The following is a 26794-nucleotide window of genomic DNA, read 5'->3' on the forward strand; positions in this document are numbered from 1 at the left end:
TCTCTAAAAGTTAGCAGTCTAAAAGTGAAATTCAGCTCAATGAAATACACTCGTCTTCTGTAGCAGGTTTCTCTCAGTTTTTATTTTCCAATAGGGGTCTTGTGGTAGCTATGCTGGGCTTCATAAAATGGTATTCCACCCTTCACATACCTTACCACCTTCCCTCTGATAGATGCACTGCAACGCAAAATAAAACTGTGCTAACTAAAAATATTGGGGGGTCCAGAAAATCTTACTAGTATTTTTACAGCATAAATTTTAAAACAGTATTTCTAACACTTCTTATATAGACAGAAAATTTAGAGCTTGCCTAGCCCAACTCCATGACTTTGGGGAGATAAAACATCTTTTCAAAAGTTCAAATTTAGAAAAAGCTGTTTAGCAACATCAAAATTAAATTTACAGCAATTTAGTAGTAGGTTGGTATCTACAAAGATAAGTGAAATGACAATGTACACTTTCCTAGCTGTTCATGCGAAAGAAATGATTTTCCTTTGTAAAGACAGATTTGAATTTCAAAGCTGACATACATGAGTAATGTTTAAAAAGCAGGACGGGTTATTCCAGGTAGAATTAACAGTCAGAATTGAGAAACATTTCACTCCTCTTTAATTTAAGCCTACTGCAAAAGCTTTGCATTAAAGATTAATTTTTTAACTTTACATAATTCAATACAGTAAGATCAAACCTTGTTCTAACCAAAAATAAACTTGGAAAATTAAAATGTACATAACACATTAAGATCTTTTGTAAAATAAGCTTTTAGTCTAATATCAAATGAAATTCACTAAGGTTTCCCTTCCATACTTAGTAATATGCTATAAAATTTTAAAATTAATTTAGAATTAATGCACAAATCAATTGAAGCCCTAATCTGTATGACACTAAAATGTTTTAAAAGTGGAGGACTAATAAAATGCATTACATCATAATTGACTGCTCATTTTCTGATAAAAAGTGTATTATAATTTTTAAATCTCTTCACTTATCAAGATCTGAACCATGATTAACTACAACAGCAGCAACACACAGACCAGTAAGGGTTAAAAAACAAAACCCGGAAGTTCAGTTTCATGCCTGGAAATAGCATAGTTTATTAAACCATACCCTGCAGTAATTATAGCCCCCCCAAAAAAAGGGGAAAAAAGTCTGACCATTCATCCTTCTGCTTAATTCTAAGCTTTAAAGAATTAGCTAAGAATGAGTAGGTACCCTGAAAGTAGTCACAGCACAGAAAATAGCTTCAGTTACCAAACTCTCTTTCAAAGAACCTTGTCTGCACTAACACACAGGATAAGAATTTCAATTTGCACAAGAAAATAATTAGCTGTTTGGAAAAGTACAGTAGACTAAAGCTGTATCACCATAATTTCATTAAAATATATGAGTGCCAGGCCCTGGCTGGGTAATTCAGTTGGTTAGAACATTGTCCCGATACACCAAGGTTGTGCGTTTGATCCCTGGTCAGGACACATACAAAAAGCAACCAATGAATGCATAAATAAGTGTATGTTTACATCTACTTATGCATAAATCGATGTTTCTCTCTCTTTTCCCCCTCTATAAAAAAATCAATCAATATTTAACAAAATAAAAATAAAACAAAATATATGTGTGCCCTGAAATTTTACTTGCCATAAAGAAGCTTAGAACATGGTACATGGTTAGAAGCTTTTGAAAATGAAATAAAGATTAATGATGCAGAACCATGCATAAAGCAGTTAATTAAAATACTAGCAATCACAAGTCCCAAGATATAAGCAACACACAAAAGCTCAAAGAATGATACTATTTTAAACTAAAGAAAATAAGAATGAGGATAAATGACATGGATCACCTTGAAGTTAGATTTTTTATTTAAAGTTCTTTATGAGATAGAAGGTCTTCTATATCAATCAGAAAGTCAAACTCAAGAAAATCACAAGTAAAAGGTGAGTCTTATTTCAACAAAAAGAAAATCTCTAGTATCTGTGAAATCAATCATTCATAGAGTAGCCACATTCTTTAAAACACTTCATAAGTAAGTACATGAATTAAAAGTACTTGCCCCTTCTGACTTCTCCACCGTGTTCGCCAGCATCTCCTGCAGGGCCCGGACAGAGAGGGACTGCTCCAGCACAAAGGTGCAGATGGAGAGGTCAGGGGGCACATTCTGTGTGGAAAGAGGGAAACGAGTCATCATCATCACCATCATAACCATTATCACCATCACTGTCAACACCACCATCACCAACATCATCACCAATACCACTATCACCACCAGCACCGTGACCAACACTATCTCCAATACCACTATCACCACCAGCACCATCACCAACACCAGCATCAATACCATCACCATTATCACCACCACCATCACCACCACCCTCAACATCACCACCACCACCACCATCATCTACATCACCATCATCTGCATCATCAAGCATCCACACCCAATTTGCCTTATGATATTTCAGTTTCCTCACACAGAAAATGAGAATACTTGTCAATTTTTACTATGAGTTCAACAAATCATCCCATATACACTGTCTATACTGCTCACACTTGATCCATTTTTAATTTATGGGTAACAATAGCTGCCATTTTAGGGCTAATCTGATAGGCACTGTACTCAGAGCTTTATCAATAATCCCTGTGGTCATCTATGGTAAGGATTAATATCATCATTGTGTGGACAAGAAAACAAAGAAGTTGGGTTACTTTTCCAAAGTCACAATTACTTAATTTTTCAGACCAAGATTAAGAAGCCACATTTCTCTACATCTCAAGTATTCATTTCTCACTTTTGAATCAGTCAGCTGATAAAAAATGCAAAAGAACAGAAAAACACTTGCCTCAAATTAATGTTGAAGTTAAGCAAATATAAAACTGAATTGATATGAAATGCTCATTTACACTGGCTTTTCCTATGCACAAAGATAACAATTACTTTGTTTCACTTAAGTGAGATACATTTGGCCTTTCACTTGGCATGTGGCCATTTGACTTCTGTATGTGTGCGCGTTTATGTTGCTTTATTTTCCCCTTCATTCTTCTTCCCTTACCCCCTTTGCATCCCTTAAAGCTCCACTCAGATCAATAACCCCACAAAAGCTGAAAATTCCAAGATGTAAGTACCAAGGAGTGAAGACCAGATGAGAATTAATTGGCAAGTTAGAGAGAACTCTGTCCACAGGGATCAAATGCATTAGCATTTGTATCTGCTTTGCCTCTGGATAAGCGGGGCCCAGTGAGCAGCCAGCTGCATAGGGAAAATGCTCAAAGGAGGATTTTCATAGTAGGAGACATTATAAATATGCTAAATGCAAAATTCGAGCAGGAGTGTGCCTTCATCAAAAGAGCATTAGGAGGATAAATTTGAGAACCTGATGCAATGCATCAAAATGACAATGTATAAGGTTTATGTATGTATTCAATTAAAACACTACCATCAGCTAATGATTCTTATCAGCAGAGAATGATGCTTTATAGTTTTAAGGAAAGATTAAGTACCAGGGTTCCAATATTAAAATGAAAATTATGGATGAAAGAAGCTTATACGCAGACTGCTGAGCTTCCTCATCCCCCATACACCTTCCTGGAGCCCATGTTTTTTTCTGTTTTGTTTTGTTTTGTTTTGTTTTGTTTTGTTTTAACCAGCTTCCTTCTCTGGATGCCTCTGTCCCCCCAGCATGGCTTCTGTGCTCCCTGTCTGACCTCTCTCCCTTTCCCCCAGATGGTCTCAGCCAGTAATCAAAGGAACCCCACAAATCCAGCACACTTGCTGCATTTACACTCTGTAGTCAGGCCAGTCAGCCGGACAGACAAGGGCTTTCTTTCCAAAATCCTCAGATAGATGACTGGAAGGCAGGAAAGAGGCTCTCTTCTACTATGAAATTTAGGAATCAATTCCTTTGAATTTAATTTTCTCAGTTCTAACTGTATCAATTACAATTTCTCAGAACAAGACAAATGCTACTGGGAAAAAAACTGTTATGGACGTATTTATTTCATTCATAACTAAATTCTGTGATAGTCAACCAACTCTCTAAAAACAAGTGCCTTGATTTGTGGCATTTGCCCATTTCTGTGTATAAACACACCAATGACTTCTATTTTCAAAGTGTCTAAATTCTAGCAACTGGGTCTCAGAAGTCCAGAAGCACCAGCCCAGCTCACCTCTGAGCCGATTTCAGACCAGTGCTGCTCATTCTTTCCTTGGGGGTCAGTACAGCATGGCAGTTAAGAGCTTGGAGTCCACAAACAGATCCCCCAAGGAAGAAGCCTGGCCTCACTACTTACTAGGTATTAATATTTCTCATCTTCAGTTTCCTTCCCCCAAAAAAATGAGACAATAATTATACCATTTCATAGGGTTGTTGTTAAAATAAAGGAGATAACATAACAGCTAATCAGTGTCCAGTATGTATCAAGAATGCAACGTAAGTGAGCCATACCCATTAGCTAGTTTTGTGGGTCTCCATCTGTGGCATTTATAAAGTACTACTCACTTCTCAGAATTGATTCTTAAGTGGATTCTCTGTTGGGGAAACAGTTTTTGAGACCACAAAATCACTAATTATGCACTTACTCATAACACCCAAAATGTTCACTTTTTTCAAGAAAAGGCACATTCTAGAAACATTTGAAAGTCTATACACTGGGCACATTTATATTGTTCTGTGCCAAACTTTGATCAAAATGTCAAAGTCTGGATCTCTGTAGTTTCTTACATTTATTTTAAAGATCCCTGAAAACCACATTCATCTGAAATGAATCCTGCCGAGCTCATTTCATTTTGTCAGGCAGCAACATGCCTGTTACAGGTGTTTCTCCAGCTACTGGGCATTAGTTAGCAGGAGTAAATGAACAGGAAATGCACAGGGCAATTGTCTCTGAGGGAAACAGCTGGTTCCTCCACCCGTTTTCCCCTACCCTTCTCTGTCACTCTGCCCCTCTGCTCCCGCAGCCCCTCCAAACACACATTCATGCGAGAGACAGCCGAGGCAGCAACAGCTCCTTTCAGGAACACTTGGAACAACGCAAATTAAAGTGCCATAGTGTTTTCTGTCTGCTTTACTCTGAAGAAAAATGGTCTGGTTATTTTAAGCAACAGAACCATTACTGTACCTTGTTACCTTTTAAAGTCAACTACTAAAAGCATTCCTTACTTTAGATGCATATTTCTTCAAATAACCAAGAAACTTCTATAGTACACCATGCTGTAGCATTTACAGGAAGCCTGTCTTTGTTACCACCTCCCCAAAATAAACTTGAATCAGCAGAAAATAAAGGGTTGCATTTATTCATCAAAGATCTACTAAGCGGCCCCAAACTGAAAACCAAAATGAGCCCTAACACCAGGCACAACAGACAAATTCTATAAACCTGTATACAGGGAGCTCAGCTTCAAGGGCATTTGCAAGTTATCATCTCTTCCTTAATCTCCACCTTTTTACCCATGTGCTGTTACTGAGAACTCAGTTTTTAGAGCTCCAGTTTGAGAGAAGGCCCCTCACCCTTACGAAGAGCGTGTTCCCACTCATAGGACCCTTCCCACAGCCTGCTTTCCAGGAGGGCGCTACTCAATAGGCTGCTCCAGAACACAAGGCCAGGAGCCACAACGCAACACGGCATTAAGACAGGCACACCCATTTCTCATGGAATTAAACTACTCGGTCTGCCTGAGCTCCTATGTAGGCCACCCAGAACAGCACCCAACACAGGCAGGCAGGGGTTCATTCTGGTTTTTATAGACAATATCAATTTTATCAGGATACACGATGTGATATGTTACCTTTGGCAAAAGTCACAAACCTTAAGCTTTGTGTGCCTTTTCTTCATTTTAAAAGACAAACTGGTCCCCAGCCTCCTCTGCCTGACAACCATGATCAAATCACAAGGGGGAACGTTCTTAAGAATGAGCACCCCGCAGCACCTGGCTTTGCAGGCTCTGAGTGTCCCTGGAATTAGGTTTGCAGCTGAGGTTTCCATCCAACAATTTAGCTTCATGGATGTATCTGCCTAAGTCACTTAAAAACCTACCAAAAACTGCTACTACCTTAACAGACTGCACCCAATCGTGTGGGACGACACAAGCCATGGCATAACACCTCTCCCGTGATCACTGTGGGAAAATGCACACCAGCAGACCCTTCCTTTCAGCACCTGGCACCCCTGCTGATACTTCCTGCTGCTCTGCCTGAAAGACCCATCTGCAGGGCTCCAGCTACAGAAACTGGTTCATGAATAAGTCACACATAAGTAAAAATCACATGTAAAAACATTTTCCTTGTTGAAAGTGCAAACAATACTGAAAACTTGAAAATTCTCTTTCCAAATTTAATTACAGTTGAACCTTAACATGGTGGTGGGGGAGGGGGCAGTCAAACTTATATGCAGATTTTAAGTTTGACTCTCCAAAAACATAACTACTAGTAATCTACTGCTCACCAGAAGCCTATCGGTAACATAAAAGCCTTATGATTAATATATTTTCTTTGTTAACTGTATTATATACTGCATCCTCACAATAAAGCTAGAGAAAAGGTTGTTAAAAATCGTTAGGAACAGAAAATACATTCACAGTAAATATGTTTATTAATACCGTAAGTTTACACTGTCGATTTACGAAATTAGGAAAACTCTGTGTGAGCCGTGCAGCAGGCCAAGCCCCTGCTGGGCAAGGTTAGCTGTGCACTCAGTGCACATTCCCTCCCTGGCACGGCCCAGTGGGAGTGTGATGCGCCTGGGAAGGTGCCTCCTTCTCTGCACTCACAGATGTGTGTGCTCGTACACAGGAATACAGATGGGCGTTTACCATTAATGGGCTCACTTTGTACAACGTACAATTTTTAAAAATCTACTAACATATAATAAAACTCACTGTCTGTCGGTAGATCTGTTGTGTCTTGTCCATTCTTCACGACTGCTAGACCCCACCCCACCCACTCCACCACCCTAACACAGTGACCTACAGGAGAAACTGCACAAAGTTTGAGGGGTTGATCGCAAACTATGACACCATCCATTTCGAGAAAATGAAACAAACATGCATACAGGGACACAGGCATTTTCAGCCCTAATGTCAGATCTCTGTGTTTTTCTTTCAGTAATCCTAATTTCTAATAGGAAGACAAGCTAATTTCCCTTGTTAAGCTGCCTTTTTTGACTTCCAGCCAACATGGAGGCATAGGTAGATACACTTTGCCTCCTCACACAACCAAAAGAAGGACAACAAATTTAAAAACAACCAGAACTGCCAGAAAATCAAACAGTACCAAAGTCCAACAATGAAGGTGTTAAGAAGAAATGTTCCTTCAGACTGGCAGGAGGGGCGGAGATGGGCAGCTGGGGTGGAAAGGACTCACAGCAAGCAGCAGCTAGAAGACTGGACGGGGAGGTGGCGACTGGTGTTCTCACATTTGTGTGCAGATAAACCAGGAGGAACCACTGGGAAGTGAGACAGACCACAAAACCCAGGGTTCCAGAGTAGGGAAATAAAGCATCAAAGCCTCTGGCTATAAAAACCTATGGGGGTTGAGGTGGCAGGAGAAACTCCTAGCCTCACAGGAGAGTTCATTGTAGAGACCCACAGGGTTCCGGAATGTACACAAAACCACCCGCCCAGGAATCAGCACCAGAAGGGCCCAATTTGCTTGTGGGTAGTGCGGGGAGTGACTGAAAGCCAGCCAAGAGCCAAGCAAGCGGCATTGTTCCCTCTCTGACCCCTCCCCCACATACAGTGCCACAACAGCAGCACCATGGGTTGCCCTGCCCTGGCGAATACCTAGGGCTGTACCGCTTACAATGTAACAGGAGCACTGAGACAAAGAAATACAGCCCAAATGAAAGAACAGATCAAAGCTCTATTTTTAATAGAACTAAGCGATGAAAAGATAACCACCCTATCAGATGCAGAGTTCAAAACACTGGTAATCAGGAAGCTCACAGAAATGGTTGAGTATGGTTGTAAAATAGAGAAAAAGGTGAAGGCTATGAAAAGTGAAATAAAGGAAAATATACAGGGAACCAACAGTGATGGGAAGGAAACTGGGACACAAATCAATGGTTTGGACCAGAAGGAAGAAATATTCCTTCTTCTTTCAACCAGGAATGTTGAAGGAAGAAACATTCTGGAAGAAACATTCAACCAGAACAGAAGTAAGAAACAAGAATTCAAAAAAAAATCAGGAGAGGCTTAGGAACCTCTAGGACAACTTTAAACATTCCAACATCCAAATCATAGGGATGCCAGAAGGAGAAGAGAAAGAGCAAGAAGTTGAAAACTTATTTGAAAAAAATAATGAAGGAGAACTTCCCTAGTCTGGTAAAGGAAATAGACTTCCAGGAAGTCCAGGAAGTTCAGAGTCCCAAAAAAGTTGGACCCAAGGAAGCACACACCAAGGCACATCATAATTACATTACCCAAGATGAAAGATAAGGAGAGAATCTTAAAAGCAGCAAGGGAAAAGGAGACAATTACCTACACAGGTAATTCCCATAAAGCTATCTGCTGATTTCTCAAAAGAAACCTTACAGGCAAGAAGGGGCTGGAAAGAAGTATTCAAAGTCATGAAAGGCAAGGACCTACATCCAAGATGGCTCTATCCAGCAAACCTATCATTTAGAATGGGAGGGCAGATAAAGTGCTTCCCAAACAAGGTCAAGTTAAAGGAGTTCATCATCACCAAGACTTTATTATATGAAATGTTAAAGGGACTTATCTAAAAAAAGATTAAAAATATGAACAGTAAAATGACAACAAACTCATGGCTATCAAATTGAACCTAAAAGACAAAAACAAAAACAAACTAAGCAAATGACTAAAACAGGAACAGAATCACAGAAATGGAGGTCACATGGAGGGTTATCAGTGGGGATTGGGGGAAGAATGGAGGAAAGGGTATGTGGAATAAGAAGCATAAATGGTAGGTACAAAATAGGGGGAGGTTAAGAATAGTATAGGAAATGGAGAAGCCAAGGAACTTATATGCACGACCCATGGATATGAAATGCGGGGCGGGGGGGGGGGGTATTGTTGGTGGGGGGATACAAGGTGGAGGGGAATAAAGGGGAGAAAAAAATGGGACAACTGTAATAGCATAATCAATAAAATATACTAAAAACTGCCTTGATATACATTATATCAAGTTGATATACTGTTGATTTACATTATATTAGTTTCAGGTATAAAACATAGTGATTAGACATTTAATACAATTTATGAAATGATCATCTTGATAAGTCTAGTACCCACCTGGCACCACACACAGTTATTACAGCATTATTGACTATGTTCCCTATGCTGTACATATATCTCTGTGATTTTATAACTAGTGATGTGTAATTCTTAATCCCTTCAAATTTTGGCCCATCCTTCCAACCCCTCTCCTTTTCATCCAGCAACCATCAATTTATTCTCTGTATCTATAATTTGTTTCTGTTTTGTTTGTTCTTTTATTTTCAGGTTCTACATATAAATGAAATCATATTGTATTTGTCTTTCTGTTCCACTTCTGAGTATTTATCTGAAGAATTCCAAAACACTAATTTGGAAACACATAGGGACGGACCCCTACGTTCACAGCAGCATTATTTACAATAGCCAAGACATGGGAGCAGCCTATGTGCCCATCAGTAGATGAGTGGATGAAAAAGCTGTGGTACACATACACTATGGAATTCTACTTGGCCATAAAAAAAGAATATCATATTGTTTGCAACAATATGGATGGACCTAGAGGGTATTATGCTAAGTGAAGTAAGTCAGACTCCTTTTCATAGTGCTCCAAATAACCTTGAGGTAATACAGAAATATCTCAAAATCATATTTTGAAAATTAAGAAGGTTTTGAATCTGGATAGTTTGGCCACATACAAAAGTGGGCAGGTCACTGTGCCAGAAAATATGGGACACAGGTTCAGTGCATAACTGACCAAGGGACCTCAGGTGAACCAGTCCGAGCTTCCCCACCTGTTAAATAGCAAAATACTTATTGTGTTATGACCATTCAAGGCCTGACAGTATGGCCTTGGCCTTCACTATATTCAAGCAGGTGGAATAATATTCATGGAGCCATGGGGATGTTTGACATGCCTTTATTCAAGGGTAGGCAATCCTCTCACCCTGCAAGCTGCTTGTGCTCCTGCATGTCTCTGTGTGGCACACTGCATGTCACCTGTCCCCTTGTGTGGCCCATGTCATGGCACCCAGCAGGGTGTCCCTACCTGCTTAAGTACCAGAGACAGACAAAGCTGGCAAAAAGCCAAAAAATTATGTAACATAGCATGATTCGGCACAAACGAGCCCACTTCATGTTATGGGAACCATTTACTGGACCCAGTCTCAAGGCTATAACACTGGTTATCAGGCCCACTCAAGGTTATGGGAGAACTGCCTCCCTTAGTTACCCAGACACCTAGGTGAGGAAGCCAGACTGCCTCCACTTACCCTACACTTATACTTCAAGGAATCATTCTGAGGTTCAAAAAATAAATAAATCAACGCGCTGTAAGCTGTGTTATCTGTAAGCAATCACATGTAATTTTATCTGCCTAATTTAAGAAAAGCCTAAATCAAACTAAGAAGCTCAGAGTCACAGAGACATAAACTAGGAGAAAAGCTGTTCATCTATCAAGTACTTTAGAAGGGAGCAGATGGCCTGAGGTTGGGGCAGATTTGTTTCTGCTCAGCCACCACCTGCTCAGTGACCTCCAACACCTCACTGTCACCACCAAAGGTCAACTTCTCCTAAGCCACTGGGATACCAAACTGCATCTTCTCCAAAAGATTAAGTTGTCATTGTTTTAAGTTGCCAACTACAAACACGAACCAGGCAAAATTTCACCTACCAGATGGGTAGGTTAAAATGTTTACATATTCTCCCATCCCAATAAAATTATGGTGTACCCACTGACTATATGAAATACTGCAGAAAGGAAATGTCAAGCAGGATATAAGGAACATCTTAATTCACTTTTTCCCACTATATTCCTCTGAATATCCAATGACAATGGTTCCCCATGTTCCCAGTGTGGAAGAATGGTCATTACCACACCTTCCCACTTCTCCATGGGGGTTCGTTGTCCTGGACAGTTTTCCTTCCCACATACCTTTTCCTTTCACCCCACTCTGCACCAAAGGTTAATATGATACTGCCTTAGAGAATGAATTAATTCTTCCAGATCAACTTTACGGAAGACAAGCTAAATGTAACCGTAACAGATGAAACTGACATGTCTGCATTTCCCCAGGTGTAAAACCTTTGAATCCCATGGGAGACACTCCAGTCATTCCACTTGGCATCCTTGACAGGCAGGTCCAGGTGGGAGAGGCTATCTCAGCAAGTTGAAGTGGCTGGCAATTGCTAACACATCCCCACTACAAATGGTCACAGCAGTGCCAATTTAGCACTTAATTATGAAAACCCCTAGTGAATTAGGGTTTCACACAATTCCGTCAGTATTCACTCTGCTATCTTCTGTAATACACCGTCCTTCAAACATAACACTAAGTAGGTATAAAGGCTATCTAATTTTTTTACAATTAATTTACTATGCAGATGACTCAAACGTGTCAATGCAAGTCTGGAGGTAGAATGGTCTGTCATTACCCAGTGTTACCTCTTTCATTCTCATGTTACAGCAGGATTATTGTCCCAGGTCAAATCTATTCACACCCATCTTGAGTGGGAGCGATCGGTGGTAAGAACACATTTACACAGTATTTTGAAAGCAAAACACTCAAAAAGAAACCAGCGGAGAGACTTCTGCTATGAACTAAATGTCAAGATAATATGCAGATATCCTATTTTTTCTTCTTTAAAACAATTTTAATGTTCACACTATTACAGATGTCCCTGTTTTTCCCCCTTTGCCCACCTGTACCCAGCCCCCCGCCCCCACCTCCCTCTGGCCCTCACTCACCACACTGTTATCTGCATCTATGGTCACATGTATATGTTCTGTGGCTGATCCCTTCCCCTTCTTTCATCCAGTCCCTTCTCCCCTATCCCCTCCCCTCTGATAGCTGTCAATCTGTTCCATGTGTCCATGCCTCTTCACTGTTCATCAGTTATTTTGTTCATTAAATTCTACCCATAAGTTTGATCATATGGTGTTTGTTTTTCTCTGACTAATATGAAGATATCTTAAAAGTCACATATGCTACCAGTGGTTTATGGGATGAACCTCCTGCTTCTAAACATTGCTAAGTTGTTATACCCATCCATCAGTCACAATCTCAACCAAGCCTCACCCAACTCACTCTCCAAAATCTAAGAAAAGGCTACTTAATTTATATTTAAAACACATAATTTCTAGCATATAAATATATTGCAATGATGTTCTGGGAAGATGGGCTTCAAGTTCACATATCTACTGTTAAAAAGCTACGGAGTCTCACCACTGAATTCAGAGTCTTGAGCTCTCTGTGGAACCAATAGTGTGGGTAAGTGGATGAACGAATCAGAAGATCGAACAGAGGAGTGGAAACTCTGGGACCACAGCTGTAGTGCAGGAAAGCACAAAGTATACTTCAAAGCAAAGTTTCACTCTACTTGAGAGAGATTTTTTTAGGAGTTAGCAAAACCCACACATGTTCATCACATACACAGTAACTATGCTGTCCTGATAGCAAGTGTACAATGATACTAAGACAAAAATAATGGCCGTCAGAATGAGGGGCACATCAGCCTCCCTCCCTGCGACAGCCCAGCAACCCAGGGGCAGCGGTGAGTTCGGCAGAGCCTGCTGTGAACATTCCCGAGGGCCACCCATGTGGTCTCCAGGGCCTTTTGTAAAAAGGTTTTAGGTAGAATCTATTCATAGGTTCATTGCCTGGAAGCACTTGGTACAAAAATAATTTTTACCATAACTAGGTCAACCGATTCGCCTGCCACATGACCTTTGCGACCCTAACCATAGTCGCTTGTCTCATATTCTCTTTAAAGAAGGGGGGACAATTCACACAAAGCTGTGGATGAGGGTGACGAGCAGATTCTGACTTCCCTAGAGCCCCACATGAAGTCAAAAGGAGAAGAAAAATGTGAAGACAAGAATCAAGGCTTCCGAATCAAGTTACACAGGCATTCAGATGATGTCTTCAAACTCAAACTATGCAGAAGAATGCAGCAAAACCACACACAGACCAACAGTCTCATTATTTAAAGGAGTCTCATCCTGTGAAAATATGCTGGATAATTCCATCTAAATTAATTTTTTTAATTTATTTTTAGAGAAAGAGAGGAAGAGAAACACTGATGTGTGAGACAAACATCAATTGGTTGCCTCTCACACTCACCCCAACTGGGGACAAAACCTACAACCCATGTGTATGCCTGAGCTGAATCGAACTGGTGACCTTTAAATCTACGGGCAACAACGAACCCCATGGCAACACCCAACCCAATGAGCCACACCAGTCAGGGTGTTATCTCAATTAATTTACAATGGCCAGAGCTAAGATAACTATTTAGTACCTCTCTGAAAAAAAATCACTGGAATAAATTCAACAGCATCACTTGGAACTTCAAATCTGGAACTTCACGTAAAGATAGAGACATTTAAGACCCTGGAATTCTTACTAAAAATTCTGCTGGAAGAGAATTTCTACACAATTTCAAAAATATAAAAACAAAGAAATAAACAAAAACCATGAGACACAGTTACGTAAATAATAATGGGTATACCAATTTTTTCAAATATTTATTTATTTATGGGGTTCAGGGAGGGAAGGAGAAAGACAGGGAGAGAAAGAGAAACATCGATGTGAGAAAGAAACATCGACCAGTCATCCTTCGTATGGGCCCTGACCAAGGACCAAACCCACAACCTAGACATGTGCCCTGACTGGGAATCAGAACCACGGCCTTTTGGTTTGCAGGACAACACCCAGGCACTGGAGCCACAACAGCCAGGGCTGTACCACTTTGTAAGTGCCCTCCGTGTGCTAGGCCCCAGTCTTCATCAGCTCCCACATCTTCCCCACTTTGGAAATGGGAAAATGGCAAGTCAGAACGTTAAATAACTTGATCTAAGCCAGAAACTATTCACAGGCATATCTGCTTAGCCTAAAAACCACACTACATTGCCTCCCACAAACTAATATCGGCCTGCTTCCCAGCTGCTTTTCATTCTTTTTGATTCCTAGTCCACTGCAGCTAATATTAATTATTAATAAATAAACCTACATGAGACAGTGTGTATGCTCTAAAATTGCTCACATACAGAATCATAGTAATGAGTCCCCCAAATTCCAGGACTTTGGCTCAAGGGACATTTTAGAAGCTTATAACCTGGTGTGAGTCCCTCTGGGTGTGCACTGCCTGTGGCAGAAGTGTAACCAGATGCTGGAATGACTGTGCCTCCCGGAAGGCACCTGTGGGAATGCGGGATGAGGGGATGTTTCCCTTGCTGCCAGCAGACGAGAGTCACCACTTCACTGCAAGATAGAATACCTGCTAGTTCAAGAATCTTGATGAGAAACACACAGTGAAATTAGAAGACTAAGCCAGGGTAGGTACCTGAAATTTTAACCCCCAGACAGGTTATACGAAAATAAAACTGGACATACATTAGAGAGACTTAACACTGATACAACAAGAGAGGTGATCAGGACATGCTCCAGAATCCTAACAACCCTCACAAATGAAACACAGCTGAGCTAACAGAGCATGCACACATGTCTTTAAGAGAATGTGCAATGAGTTGGTGATCTATCAAAATATAGACTCACCCTGTGTTGAAACAAAATATGCACTCAGTCTGTGTACTAACAAAAATCACTCAGCCACTGTTGCAAGAAAGTAAGCATTCTGTCTGTGTTCCAACACAACACACAGCCTCTAACAGAAAAATCTCACAGCCACTGTTCTCATAAAACGAGTACTAAGTCTGTGTTCCAGCAGAATATGCAGTATGTGTGCTAACACAAAACTCAGTCTTGTGTTACAAAAGAACACACACTCACTCTGTATTCTAACAGAACACACATTCAGGCTTTATTCTGACAGAACCAGCACTCATGCTGGGTTCTAATGGAACACGCAGTCAGTCTATGTTCTCACGGAACACTATGTTCAGTCTGTGTTCTCAAAGAGCATGAACACCCACTCATTCTATGATCTAGTAGGAGTACCCAGCCTGTGTTCTAATAGAACACGCAGTCATTCTGTGATCTCACAGACCATAAACTCAGGCTCTCTTCTACAGAAGAAGCACTCATTTAGTGTCCTAGGAGGATGAACACTCAGCTTGAATTCTAACAGCAAGAACACAGTCTGTGTTCTAACACAGCGAGCACTCAGTCTATGCTCTAAAAGAAACAGCAGTGTTGTAACAGAACACACACTCAGCCTGTGTACTAACTTAAGACACATTCGGGCCATGTTCTAGCCAAACAAGCACTGAGTCTATTTTCCCTACCAGGCGACACACTCAGCCAGTGTTCAAACACAAAACGCCGTCAGCCCGTGTTCTAACACTATAATTACCCACCCAGTGTTCTAACAGAACATGCATCATTCTTTGTTCTCACAGACCATAAACTCAGTCTCTCTTCTACAGAACAAGCACTCACTCAATGTTCTAGGAGAATGACCTCTCAGCCTGAATTCTAACACAGAACACAATCTGTGATCTAACAGAGCATAAACTCACTCGGTGGTCTCACCGAGCAAAGACTGAGACTGTGTCTAACAGTTCACTCACTCATTCTGGGTTCTAAAATAACAAGTTCTCAGTCTGTGTTCTACAGAAAACACTTGGCATTTTTTCTAACAAAGTAAGCACTCAGTCTTTCTTTTAAAGGAACACACCTGTGTCCCAACAGAACAAGCCCTAAGTCTGTGTTTCAACAGGGCACAAACTCTTGTGTTCTACTATATTATATAGCAACTCACCCTGTGTTCTAACAGAAACAGCAGTGTTAGAACACACACTCAGCCTGGGTCTAACAGAATATACACTCAGTTTTTATTGAACTGAATCAGCACTCATCTGGTTTCTAACAGAACACTCAGTCAGTCTGGGTTCTAACAGAACACATATTCAGCCTGTGTTCTCACAGAGCATGAACTCAGTGTGTATTCTCACAGAACACTGTCAGTCTGTGTTCTGTAGAATGGGTACCCAGACTGTGTTCTCACAGAACAGGCAGTCATTCCGGGTTCTCGCAGACCATAAACTCAGGCTCTCTTCGTACAGAACAAGGACTCACTTAGGGTTCTAAGAGAACAAACAGTCTGTATTCTAACAGAGCAAGAATCAGCCTGTGCTCTAACAGAATACACATTCAGTCTGTGCTCTAACAGACTACACACTCAATCTGCATTGTAACAGACAAGCACTTAGTTTTTGTTCTAGCAGAACAAGCACTCAGCCTGTGTTCTATCAGAACACATACTCAGCCCGTCTTCTAACAGAACACACTCTCAGTCTTGTGTTCTCACAGAATTTGCACTCACCGTGGGTTCTAATACAATGCACCCTCAGCCTTCATGCTAACAGCTCCTGCACTCTGTCTGTGGCCTAGCAGCATTCTCACTCAGTTTTGTTCTCACACAATACACCCTCAGTCTGTTGTAACAAATATGCACACCATCCCCTTTCTAATGGAGTAAGCACTTGTCCTTTTGTGTAAACAGAACTCATTGTGACTCTTAGTTCTAACATATACTTTGACTCACCAGGGGCTGTAGGGAACAGAGAGTAATCAAAGGATAGTTTAGAAAGAAGACTATCAGCTGGTTACATGATGAACTCAAGCCACAGTGCGACATCTTTTATGTTCAAGGATCAATTCAGAAAGGAGGAAAAGGTTTATGATCTATATTTTTAAAGGATATTAGGGAACTTTCCCTTATGTCCAAGTGAGGAGACTGGGGAATCCTCTCTAAAAAACAAGCTGGGTAAAATGAGTAAAAAGGTGACCTTTCAGAGCTATGGGACTTAATCAAAGGCATCTAACAAACAAGAAATATTAGTGCCTGCAAACTGCAGTTCAGGAAAAGCAGCAAGGCTCTGTGGCATCCTTCCGAGGCTGCTGCCACCTGCAGAGCACTGGGTGGAGGGCCCACCAGCTGTGCTGCCTCAGGGAAGGAGCAGGTGCCAGGTCGATGCACTGTCTGTGAAAGTGACACTTTCCAGGGAGACCCGACAGCTCTTCTAGCCTGACTCAGGGTACTGCTGAGTGAAGCTGAAATGCACCAAGCACTCCTGACCACTCCTGACTAGCCCTGAAGTGGTGGCATGCACTGAGAGACACACAAAGCTCCCAGCCAAATAAAACCAGAGCAGATTTCAAATGTCTGATCTTCAGCTGCCTCCTCCACCCATCCGCACACAGGACCTTCCACATAGAACAGGGCCTTCCTGCTCCCAGCCTCTGAACGCAACCCCTGGGCAGTCCCTGCCTTAAAGCAAGCAGTGCAGAGACAGGGTAACCTCTAGGGCACCAGACAAAAACGAAAATGAGAATCAAAAAATCTAAGTGCAGCAGCGGCAGTAACAGCGGTGCCCACACATCACAGGGGAGATCTTTCACCGAATTCACCTCGGGAAGCCACTAGCAAACAGAAACGGCAACCACTACCTTCAAAGGGAAAACATCAGAAATCACAGTTCCTACAATATCATACCTAAAAAGTCTAGTTTTAGCAAAGTTAAAGCACAGGCAAAAATACATACAAAACACAGGAAAGTGCAACTAAGGGAAAGTGTAGTGCAGAAAAAAACAGTCCCTGGGTGTCTCAGGCATTGGTGCCACCAGACAAAGGCTTCAAATAGCCTTTGAACATGTTTTTTATAATATTTAGCATAAAGAACTAAAGGAAACCATGTTGTAAGAAATAAAGGAAAACATGCTAATGGATCAACAAATGGAAATTCTCAGTAAGGATACATGAATTAAATAATGAGAACCCAATGGAAATTGGGTTCTCTTTATTTTAGCACAATAACTCAAATAATAAATCTATTAGAGGGGCACAAGAGAAGACTGGAGATGAAAAGGGAAAAAAATCAATGAACTGAAATACCAACCAACAGAAACTATTCCCCTGGAAGCACGAAGAGAAAAATCATGGAAACAAATCAGCAGAGACTCAGAAACCTATGGGACAGCATCAAGTGCACACGTAACGTGAACCCCAGGAAAACAGGAGAGAGGAACAGGGACAGAAAATACTGCTACAGAAATATGGCTGAGAACCCCCAAATCTTAATAGATAATGTTAGTTTACACACCCAAAAAGCATGATGAGCCCCAAATCGGACAAATAAAACGGGGTGTCAATGTGACACACTCACCGTTTTACACAAAAGAAAGAAAGAACAGAGAACAGCAACCAAAGCACACAGCACAGGTAAAATGGCACACGTAAGTCCCCTGTGTTAAAAAGACAACGTCATGCAAGGAGGGGGAAATGTGAGCCTTAAAAGGGAGGGAAACACTAACATTTTTGACATCAGCGAACTTGCCCTTCTATTAAGTGAAATATGCTGTGCTGAGAGAGATAAATACTGCATGATCTCACACACTTCTACAACAGTCAAACTCAGAGGCAGAGCACAGCAGTTGTTGCTAGCGGCTGAGGGAGGAAATGGAGAAAAGCTGGTCCAGGGTCATAAAATTTCAGTTATGCAAAATGCATAACTCTGCAGATCTAATGTACAGCACAGTAGTTCTAGTTAATAATGCTGTACTGTATACTTGAAATTTGCTGAGAGAATTGATCTTAACTGTTCTCATCACAAAAAAAGTAACAAACCAACTATGTGGAGTGATGGATATGTTAATTAGCCCAATTGTGTCATTTCACAATAAACACATACACCAAAATGTCACATTTTGTACCTTAACTGCATAATGATTTTTAGTTTTCAATTACAGCCTAAATAAAGCTGAAAGGAAAACCACTGTCTAAAAAATTAGGGCCAAGCCCTGATCTGTGTGGCTCAGTTGGTTGGGCATCACCCCACAAACCGAAAGGTTGTGGATTTGATTCCCGGTCAGGGCCCATGCCTGGGTTGTGGGTTCAATCCCCCGTTGGGACATGTACAGGGGGCAACCAATGCATGTTTCCCTCGAACATCAACGTTTCTCATCCTCTCTTTCTCCCTCTCTTCCCCTCTCCTTGGAATCAATAAAAAAGAAAAGAATTAAACCAAGGCCAAGTTCCCTACCTGGTACCCATCGTCTGGATCCATGCTCCCCTTCCAGCCTGTACTCAGTGCTTTTTACAAGTAGGCTAACTTAGATAACTGCTTTTCACACATATACTTCCTTTTCCCACCTTGTATCTGTCCAATGTCTACTCATCTTTCAACTGCAAGCCCAAAGACTACCTCGTCCATGAAGCATCTCCTGCCAGAAACTGCCGTACAATGTACATCTGTGTACACACTACTTCCTAAGCTATTGAGACTTATCCTCCATTACAACTTGTTATGTATCTCGTTGAATGCTCTTGATAGTGTCGCCTGTGCTTCATATTCAGTCCATTAGAGGAAAGCAATTTTTGTGGCATGTCATATGTATCATCTTATTGCAAATAGACCACTGAAAAAATATTGGTAAATATGCCATGGAAATACATTTAAATTATTTTAAATATTAACTAATGAATTTTAAATAATTTAGATATGACTTCTGAAGGTAAACATGTTAAAATAATGCAAACTACAATATTTTGATGATGATCTAAAATTCTAATTTATGCAATCTGAAAAAATCTTCATAGGATTGAACATTAAAAAAATTATCTGCACATAATTCAATTGCATTATTTCAAGATCCTCAATTGTAGAAAAATTAAACACACTAATACATACCCACTCCATTCACCTATAGGTTCACTGTAACTTTACAGGAGTAAGTTATTTGATGATAAAAGTACACACTTCTAAATCTCCTATTTATTTGGCAAATACCACAGTATAAGTCAATGTTTGATGACAGTTTAATCCTAGTACAGAGATACTTAATAATGAAATCACTCATTAAAATAACCCCCACCTATTTCCCAGGAGGGAATCCCAGTCTCCCTGCGTTTCATCCACATGAAGCACAGCTGTGTTCACACCCACAGGTGTGGAGACAATGAAGGCTCCAGGGAATTTCCTGCTGCCCGCCAAACTGCCTCCTGTTAGACTGACCTCCCCTGCGGCACAGAACACCTTCATTAAAGACAAGTGAGCAGTAAGCAGTACACTGTGCCAGGGATCTCAGCAAAGCCTCCCCTCTGTCCCATAGAGCCTGGTCTTTGAGCACTAAACTGCTCCCACTTTTTCAGCTCCTGCCATACCTGTGATGCTATCCATCTTAAACAGCTCACACTGAATTGACACATGCTCATTAAAACTAACAATTTATTTGGCATAGTATACTCAATATGGTTTTCTAGTATTATTTTAGCCAGTTTGATGATGATAAGAATAAATTTTTTCTCAAATAAGTGTGACATTTGGTGTTCTACTGTGAAAGAAGACAGAGTAAGAAGTTTCTACATATTTTTCAGGGACAGTGCAAATCATGGTATTCAGACTCCATGTTCTTAAACTGTATTTAGTTTTGGGAGTAATAGCTCTCAGGATCTGTACAAACACAGGAATGGGACGGACTCCAGGATTAAAGCACTGAGTGTTTCAGGAGCTCTGAAGCTGACAAAATGCTAACAACTATGGAAAACAGGGGTGAAATTCAAAAGAGCTTAATAAATAAGATGAATGACTAAGTTCAAAAAGCAAATAAACCAATATATCAAAGGTCTGTCAAGAAAGTATCTAGCCATGTAATATGAAAAATAGAGACATTTACTGAATAACATACAAGAAACATTGTACATAGGACAATGATGCCTCAGTCCCCTTCAGAGTAGGCACTTTGGGACCTCACACAATTCTCCCAATTGCCATTTGCTGCCTCATTATATTTTCATGAATCTTATCAACAATCTGAAATCTCTTCCCTTTCAAAGGTGATTTTGATTTTGGAAAAAGCCAGAAGTCACAGGGCACCAAATCCGGGCTGTAGAGGGGCTGAGTCACTTGGGTGATTTGATGTTTCTCCAAAAACCTCTGCATGACACGTGACGCATGAGCAGGTGCGTTGTCGTGATGAAGCTGCCAATCACCAGTCACCCACAGCTGCAGCCGTTTTTGTCATGTTGCATCTCTCAGCCAACAAAGAACACTGAGGCAGTACTCCTTATGAACTGTTTGGCCTGGAGGGGCGTACTTGTGATGGACAACACCCTCTCAGTAAAAGAGCACAGTTAACATAGTCTTGATCTTGCTGTGGCTTTGCCGTGCCTTTTTCAGGTGTGGAGAACCAGGCGACTTCCATTTGGACAACTGGGCCTTTGTTGCTGGATCATAGCTGTTGACCCACCATTCATCTCCGGTTATGACTGTCTTGAGGAAATCTGGTTCATTGGCAGCGGTTGGAATCAAGTCCTTAGCGACTGCAGCACAATGTTCCTTCTGCTCTGGTAGCAGAAGCCACGGAATGAATTTTGCCACATGTTTCCTGCCAAGATCTCGGACCTAGTAGTTTTTGGAATCCCCAAATCAGCTTCTGTGAAGTTCTCACACTGTCAGTCACCGATCTTTGCTGACTACAGCCCATACACATTCAACATTCTCAGGTGTTCTGCTTATTGCAGGCCTTCCAGAACATGGATCACTTTCAACAGATTCTTGACCATCTTCGAAGCATTTGTGCCACACTTTTATTTATGCTGCACTCATTGTATCATCCCCAAAAGCCTTCTGAATCACCCAAATAGTTTCTGTGGAGGAATGTTCCAGCTTAATGCAAAATTTGATGCAAATTCGTTGCTCTACTCGCTCAGTCATTTTGAATGTGATGGCCACACAGTACACATGCTCACTCAACAGTGTTTACCGCCATCACTGACTAGTACAGTGAAGTTCTCATTGTTCACACATGCACATTTCAGTCAACTCTCCTTGGCTGCCAGGTTACATTGATGCCGCACAAACTGTTCTCATTATAACAACAATGGCTGGACTTTTTCCTGGACAGACCTTAATAGAGGCCAAAACATAAACATATTCATAATAGTAATTTCAGAATTATTATGGAAGTTCTACTTCTGTTCCATGTGACTTTCTCACCATCAGACTGTGAAAATCCAGACCAGCATTCCTTTCTGCCTTTCAAATGAAGAGCACCTCTAAAGTCATTACTGAGTCAACTGCTTACTCCAAGCTAAGGTCAGTTCATCACATTGTAGTTAGAAAGAACTGGGTTAGAATTCTGCCCCTGCTACTCAACTGCTATGTGGTCCTGGGTGAATCACCTAAAGGCTCTGATCTTCAGCTTCCTCCGAGTGATGGAGCAAATAATTGAAAGAATGTGCCCATGATACCCAGTAGTCTCCGAGATGCCTGTGCCTATGATAAGCAGTAATGTGGTCATTCTAAAGATTTTAAGGCAGAAAATAAAATCCTGGCCAGGTTTCACTACAGTAGACAAAAACTATAGTATCTTATGTGGGAAACATATATATAATAGAGAAAATAAATGGACTATGACTCATCAAGTTACTGCTATTTTTTTTTAGCAATAACTAAAGTTACTAAAGTGCTGGGGTATAAACATGTATTTCATATCTTTCAACTGATTAAATGGTGTATTTGTATCATAATGAGTCATCATTTTAAGGCAGAATGGATAGAGAAGAAATGATGCTCTAGAACCTGGCCTAAATTTTAGTCTTGATTTTACCATTTAAGGGCTAACTTTTAAGTTACATAACTTCAATGCTCCAATTACCTCAAGAAGAGACACACAGAGGGATAAGATCATTTCCAACATAGCTTCAGGTTCATTTTCTAAACAGTAACTACCCTGCTTGGTCTGGCCACATGATGCTAATGCAGTTTTTAATACAACAAAAACAATTTAAATCATGGAAACAAAAACACACTAAAAAAAAATCAAAGCATTGAGGGAAGGCTATTTATCTCACTACAGAAAAGACCAAATAGTTATTTTAAGTGTTAATCACATAAATTGTAACTAAGAACAATGCTTAATAATTATTCTCCATTTTCATTAACTTAAAAAGAAACCTATTAAATGTCTTCAAATATTTGTACACACATAAAGAAACTTGGTGTTATAAAAAAACTAAATAATGGAATATTTCACAGACTCTTCATACACAAATATTTTAAAATCATGTTAGGCTGCTATCATTGTTAAGTCAATGACTATTCTAAGGATTGAAAAACATAAAATCATGTAATGTATGTGTAACAGGCACCTGAATTACAGTACCGTTAGCTCATGCAGTGTGATTAGAATTTTGTGATAGGATGTAAGACTTCACTGACCCAATTTTTAGCCTGGTGAACAGATGACTAGATCATTGCTGAAGTGGCACTGATCCTATCAGCTGCTGTGTGATCACTCAATTGTCCAGCCTTATTAATTCCTCTTCTCAGTGTAACTGTGAGTTATTAGCTTCCTCACCCACACACTTGCTCTTCTACACGTTAGTGCAACATCAGTAAAACAGCAGCCACAAGGAAAATTTTCATCTATTGCTCACATTTTCTCTAGATCATGGCCCAGGTTTACAGATGGGACGCCAGCCAACATTTTCTAGACCCTCGCAGTTTCACTGGGAAAGTGTCACATATTCAAAGGAATGTATGTAAAGAAAAGCATATCTGACAGTCACCAGAGGGGAGGTGGGAGGGGATATCGGGGGAAGGGAGGAGGGTTTTGAGGAACATCTATAAAGCACACATGGACAAAACCACAGGAGCGTGGAATCGGGAGGGAGGTGCAGGTGGCTGGGGTTGGGAGGAGTGGTGGGGGTAAAATGCAGACAACTGTGCTTGAACAACAATAAAAAATAAAATTAAAAATTTTTTAAAGTATATTTTAAATAAAATGAACACCCATTTAAAGGTAAAAAATTATAATATTATGAGTTGTTCCTCCTCATAATGTAACCTGAAGGTCCCTGTGTTCCTCCACCCAACAACATTCCTTGCTTTTCTTTATACATTCACCACAAATATATGTATATCTATACATTATTATTTAAATTTCTGGGTTTTGCCCCTTATATAATTATAACCATACTGTCAGTAATTTCTTTTTGGTGGTGCAATATAATACTTTTGAGATTCATCCGTGTTGCATAATGTCAGTAATTTCTTTTTGGTGGTGCAATATAATACTTTTGAGATTCATCTGTATTGATCTGAATGCCTGTATTTCATTCATTATTATCACTATAAAGCAGCAATTTTCAGCCAGAATGCTGTAAGAATGTTTAAAACATGCAATACCTGACTATTTGGTCAGGGGCACTGACCACTTTTCCCTTAGATAGTCAAATAAAAAAATGACAACAGCCAACACAACAATATCTGTCTGGTGTGAATACCCTGTCTTGAACCATAAATATGTAAGTCATATAATTAATAGAGTTGCATATCACTGGTCATGTCACTTAGTAAGGTTGCATCAGACTGGTTAATTCTTGGTACCAGAAATCCTTATTTATATAAATATAGGCATCTGATTTTTTTAAAAATCACTTTGAAGCAAAAAGGGTAATTACTGTTATTCTTTTTTCGTAAATTAACCAAAATTATACCTATTTTTGGTCAGATCAGCAAAAAATACATTTTTGGTGTGCCACAGAATTTTAGCAATTAGTTTCTGTGTGCCATGAGATGAAAATGGGTGAAAATCCCTGCTATAGAGTAATACACTGGATAACTGCAGTTCAATGCCTTTAGTTGGTCTGCTACTATTTTGATTTTGTCTTATTATTAATATGACAACAAATATCCTCATACACATTACCCTGTAAGCACAAACTCACTAGGATATGTACCTCACAGTGAAAGCCTTAAGTTACCATGCACACGGATCCTCAAGTTTACCAAGTAATTACCATTTCCAGTGCACATTCCTACCACTCCCCACTCCCACCGACAACACTGCCAAACTATGGAGTGCTTCCCTGTGCTTTTAACTTCTATCACTTCCCAAGTAATAATGAGGCCAGCTGTTTTCTTGTTGTAACAGTCTATCGGTATTTCCTTTTCTGTGAAATGTCTATTTGTGTGCACCTCTTTTTCTGTTTGGTCATCCTTCTCATATTGATAGACAGGTCTACTCTATATTGGATACTTCTAGGTCTTAAATTTTATAATACGGCATGCAACAAGTCAAATAATAAAATTGGGTTTTCCTTTGACAGTCTATACTTTTTGCTTTCTTGGTAAAACACATTTTCATAAAGTGTGTGGCTGTGTAATGGTTCTATCTATAAGAAAATATACACATAAATAAATACCAAGAAAAGATGTCTGTCACTTTTATTCTGATTACTTGACCCAATTTCCCACACCTAGAAATGAAAAATGGCATAAGGAAGTAGCCAAGTGAGCTTGGGTGCACAAACACGTGTACTCACAGGCAGCCTTTGAGCCAAGAGCCCGAGTGACCAAGCACAGGCCTGGCCGGGCCCTGAGCTTACAGAGGAGTCAGAGTGGGAGGTTCTCCTTCCTGAACAGCAGCCCGCATCCGTGTAGGTCTCCCTGTATTTTCAGAAGACTTCACACGCTTTATATGATGCTCAAAACAATGCTAATGGGTGGGAAAAGGGAATTATTATTGCCACTTCAGAACTAAGGAAGGAGATGAAGGGACTTGTCCAAAACAGGACAAGTGTGGTGGCAAGTCCAGGGTCCTGCCCTTGGTCCGGGATGCTTCTCAACATCACACTGCCTTCCAAGTAAGGAATAAAGGCTGCCGAGCTTTTTTAAAGTCTGACTCATCATGCTGTCAGCCTGTACCTACTGCTTATGAAAGGATTATGCTGTACTCAGAAAGAATTCCAGTGTGAAGCGAGGTCCCTGACAGGCACAAAGACGGGATCAGAATCAGGGCTCATCCCCTGCTAAGTCAAGACTTACTCTAAACACATCTCTCTCACCCTCCACAGGACATTTACACCAAGCACAGCTGTGGTGGTGGGAAGTGGTGAGTTATCTGGTAACTAGCAATACAGGGTTGGACAGAAGATACGTGGATTTGCCACGAGTCCGTACTTTCCAGCAACAGGGTAACTGTGTACAGTAGAGCACATTCACATGCACAATACTCGGGCCCTTACCTCCTGAAAACTGGATGAAAGCTCTCCATCTGATTGGATGGCAAAGACTATTTTAATGTGATTGGCAGGAAAAGGTAAGGAACAGGTACATATGCATATTTAATATCATAAATGTTTAAAATTTTCAGCTTTTTCTTTTAAAATGAAATTTAAATAGGAAACCGCAGAACCATTTTATAAGATTACATAGAATTTTTTAATTATTATGGAATTAAACTCTAGATTTTTAATATTAGGAGTACAAAGGAGATTGACACTGTGCCTTTGATTTTTACACCAATTTGAATATCACCTATTCAAAAAATACAATTCCAAACTCCTATGCCTTAGGTCATAATTAATCCTATAAAGATTAAGAACATAAGATTTTATGGCAGTACTAGAAGAAAACATCATCATATATTTTTATAATTATGTGGTATGAAAGATCTTTCTGAAGACCTCTCTAAAGGTAGAAATATGAAGAACAAAATTGACAGATTTTATTAAATATATTTTTCAAACTTTAATGTAACAGAAACACTGTAACTAAAGTAATATGTAAACAAGAAAACTGGAAATTTTTATATACGTATGATAATGTGTATATATATTGGTCAGCCTTATCAGTAATCAAGGAAATACAGTTTTTCCACGAACTAA

At 40.2% G+C, this 26794-nt stretch overlaps 1 protein-coding gene across 6 annotated transcripts in view; it reads right to left on the bottom strand.

Annotated features, from left to right (window-relative positions):
* Nucleotides 1–26794, bottom strand: part of RYR2 (ryanodine receptor 2) — a 540637-nt gene that overhangs the window by 355418 nt on the left and 158425 nt on the right. For all 6 annotated transcript variants that reach the window (XM_045860807.1, XM_045860777.1, XM_045860769.1 and 3 more), the window contains exon 3: nucleotides 2048–2152. In XM_045860807.1, the coding sequence (XP_045716763.1) occupies nucleotides 2048–2152 (105 nt within the window). The remainder of the gene's footprint in view (nucleotides 1–2047; nucleotides 2153–26794) is intronic.

The sequence above is a fragment of the Phyllostomus hastatus genome, unplaced genomic scaffold, assembly GCF_019186645.2.
Source record: "Phyllostomus hastatus isolate PE091 unplaced genomic scaffold, TTU_PhHast_1.1 phas_contig_148, whole genome shotgun sequence".
Lineage (NCBI taxonomy): Eukaryota > Metazoa > Chordata > Mammalia > Chiroptera > Phyllostomidae > Phyllostomus > Phyllostomus hastatus.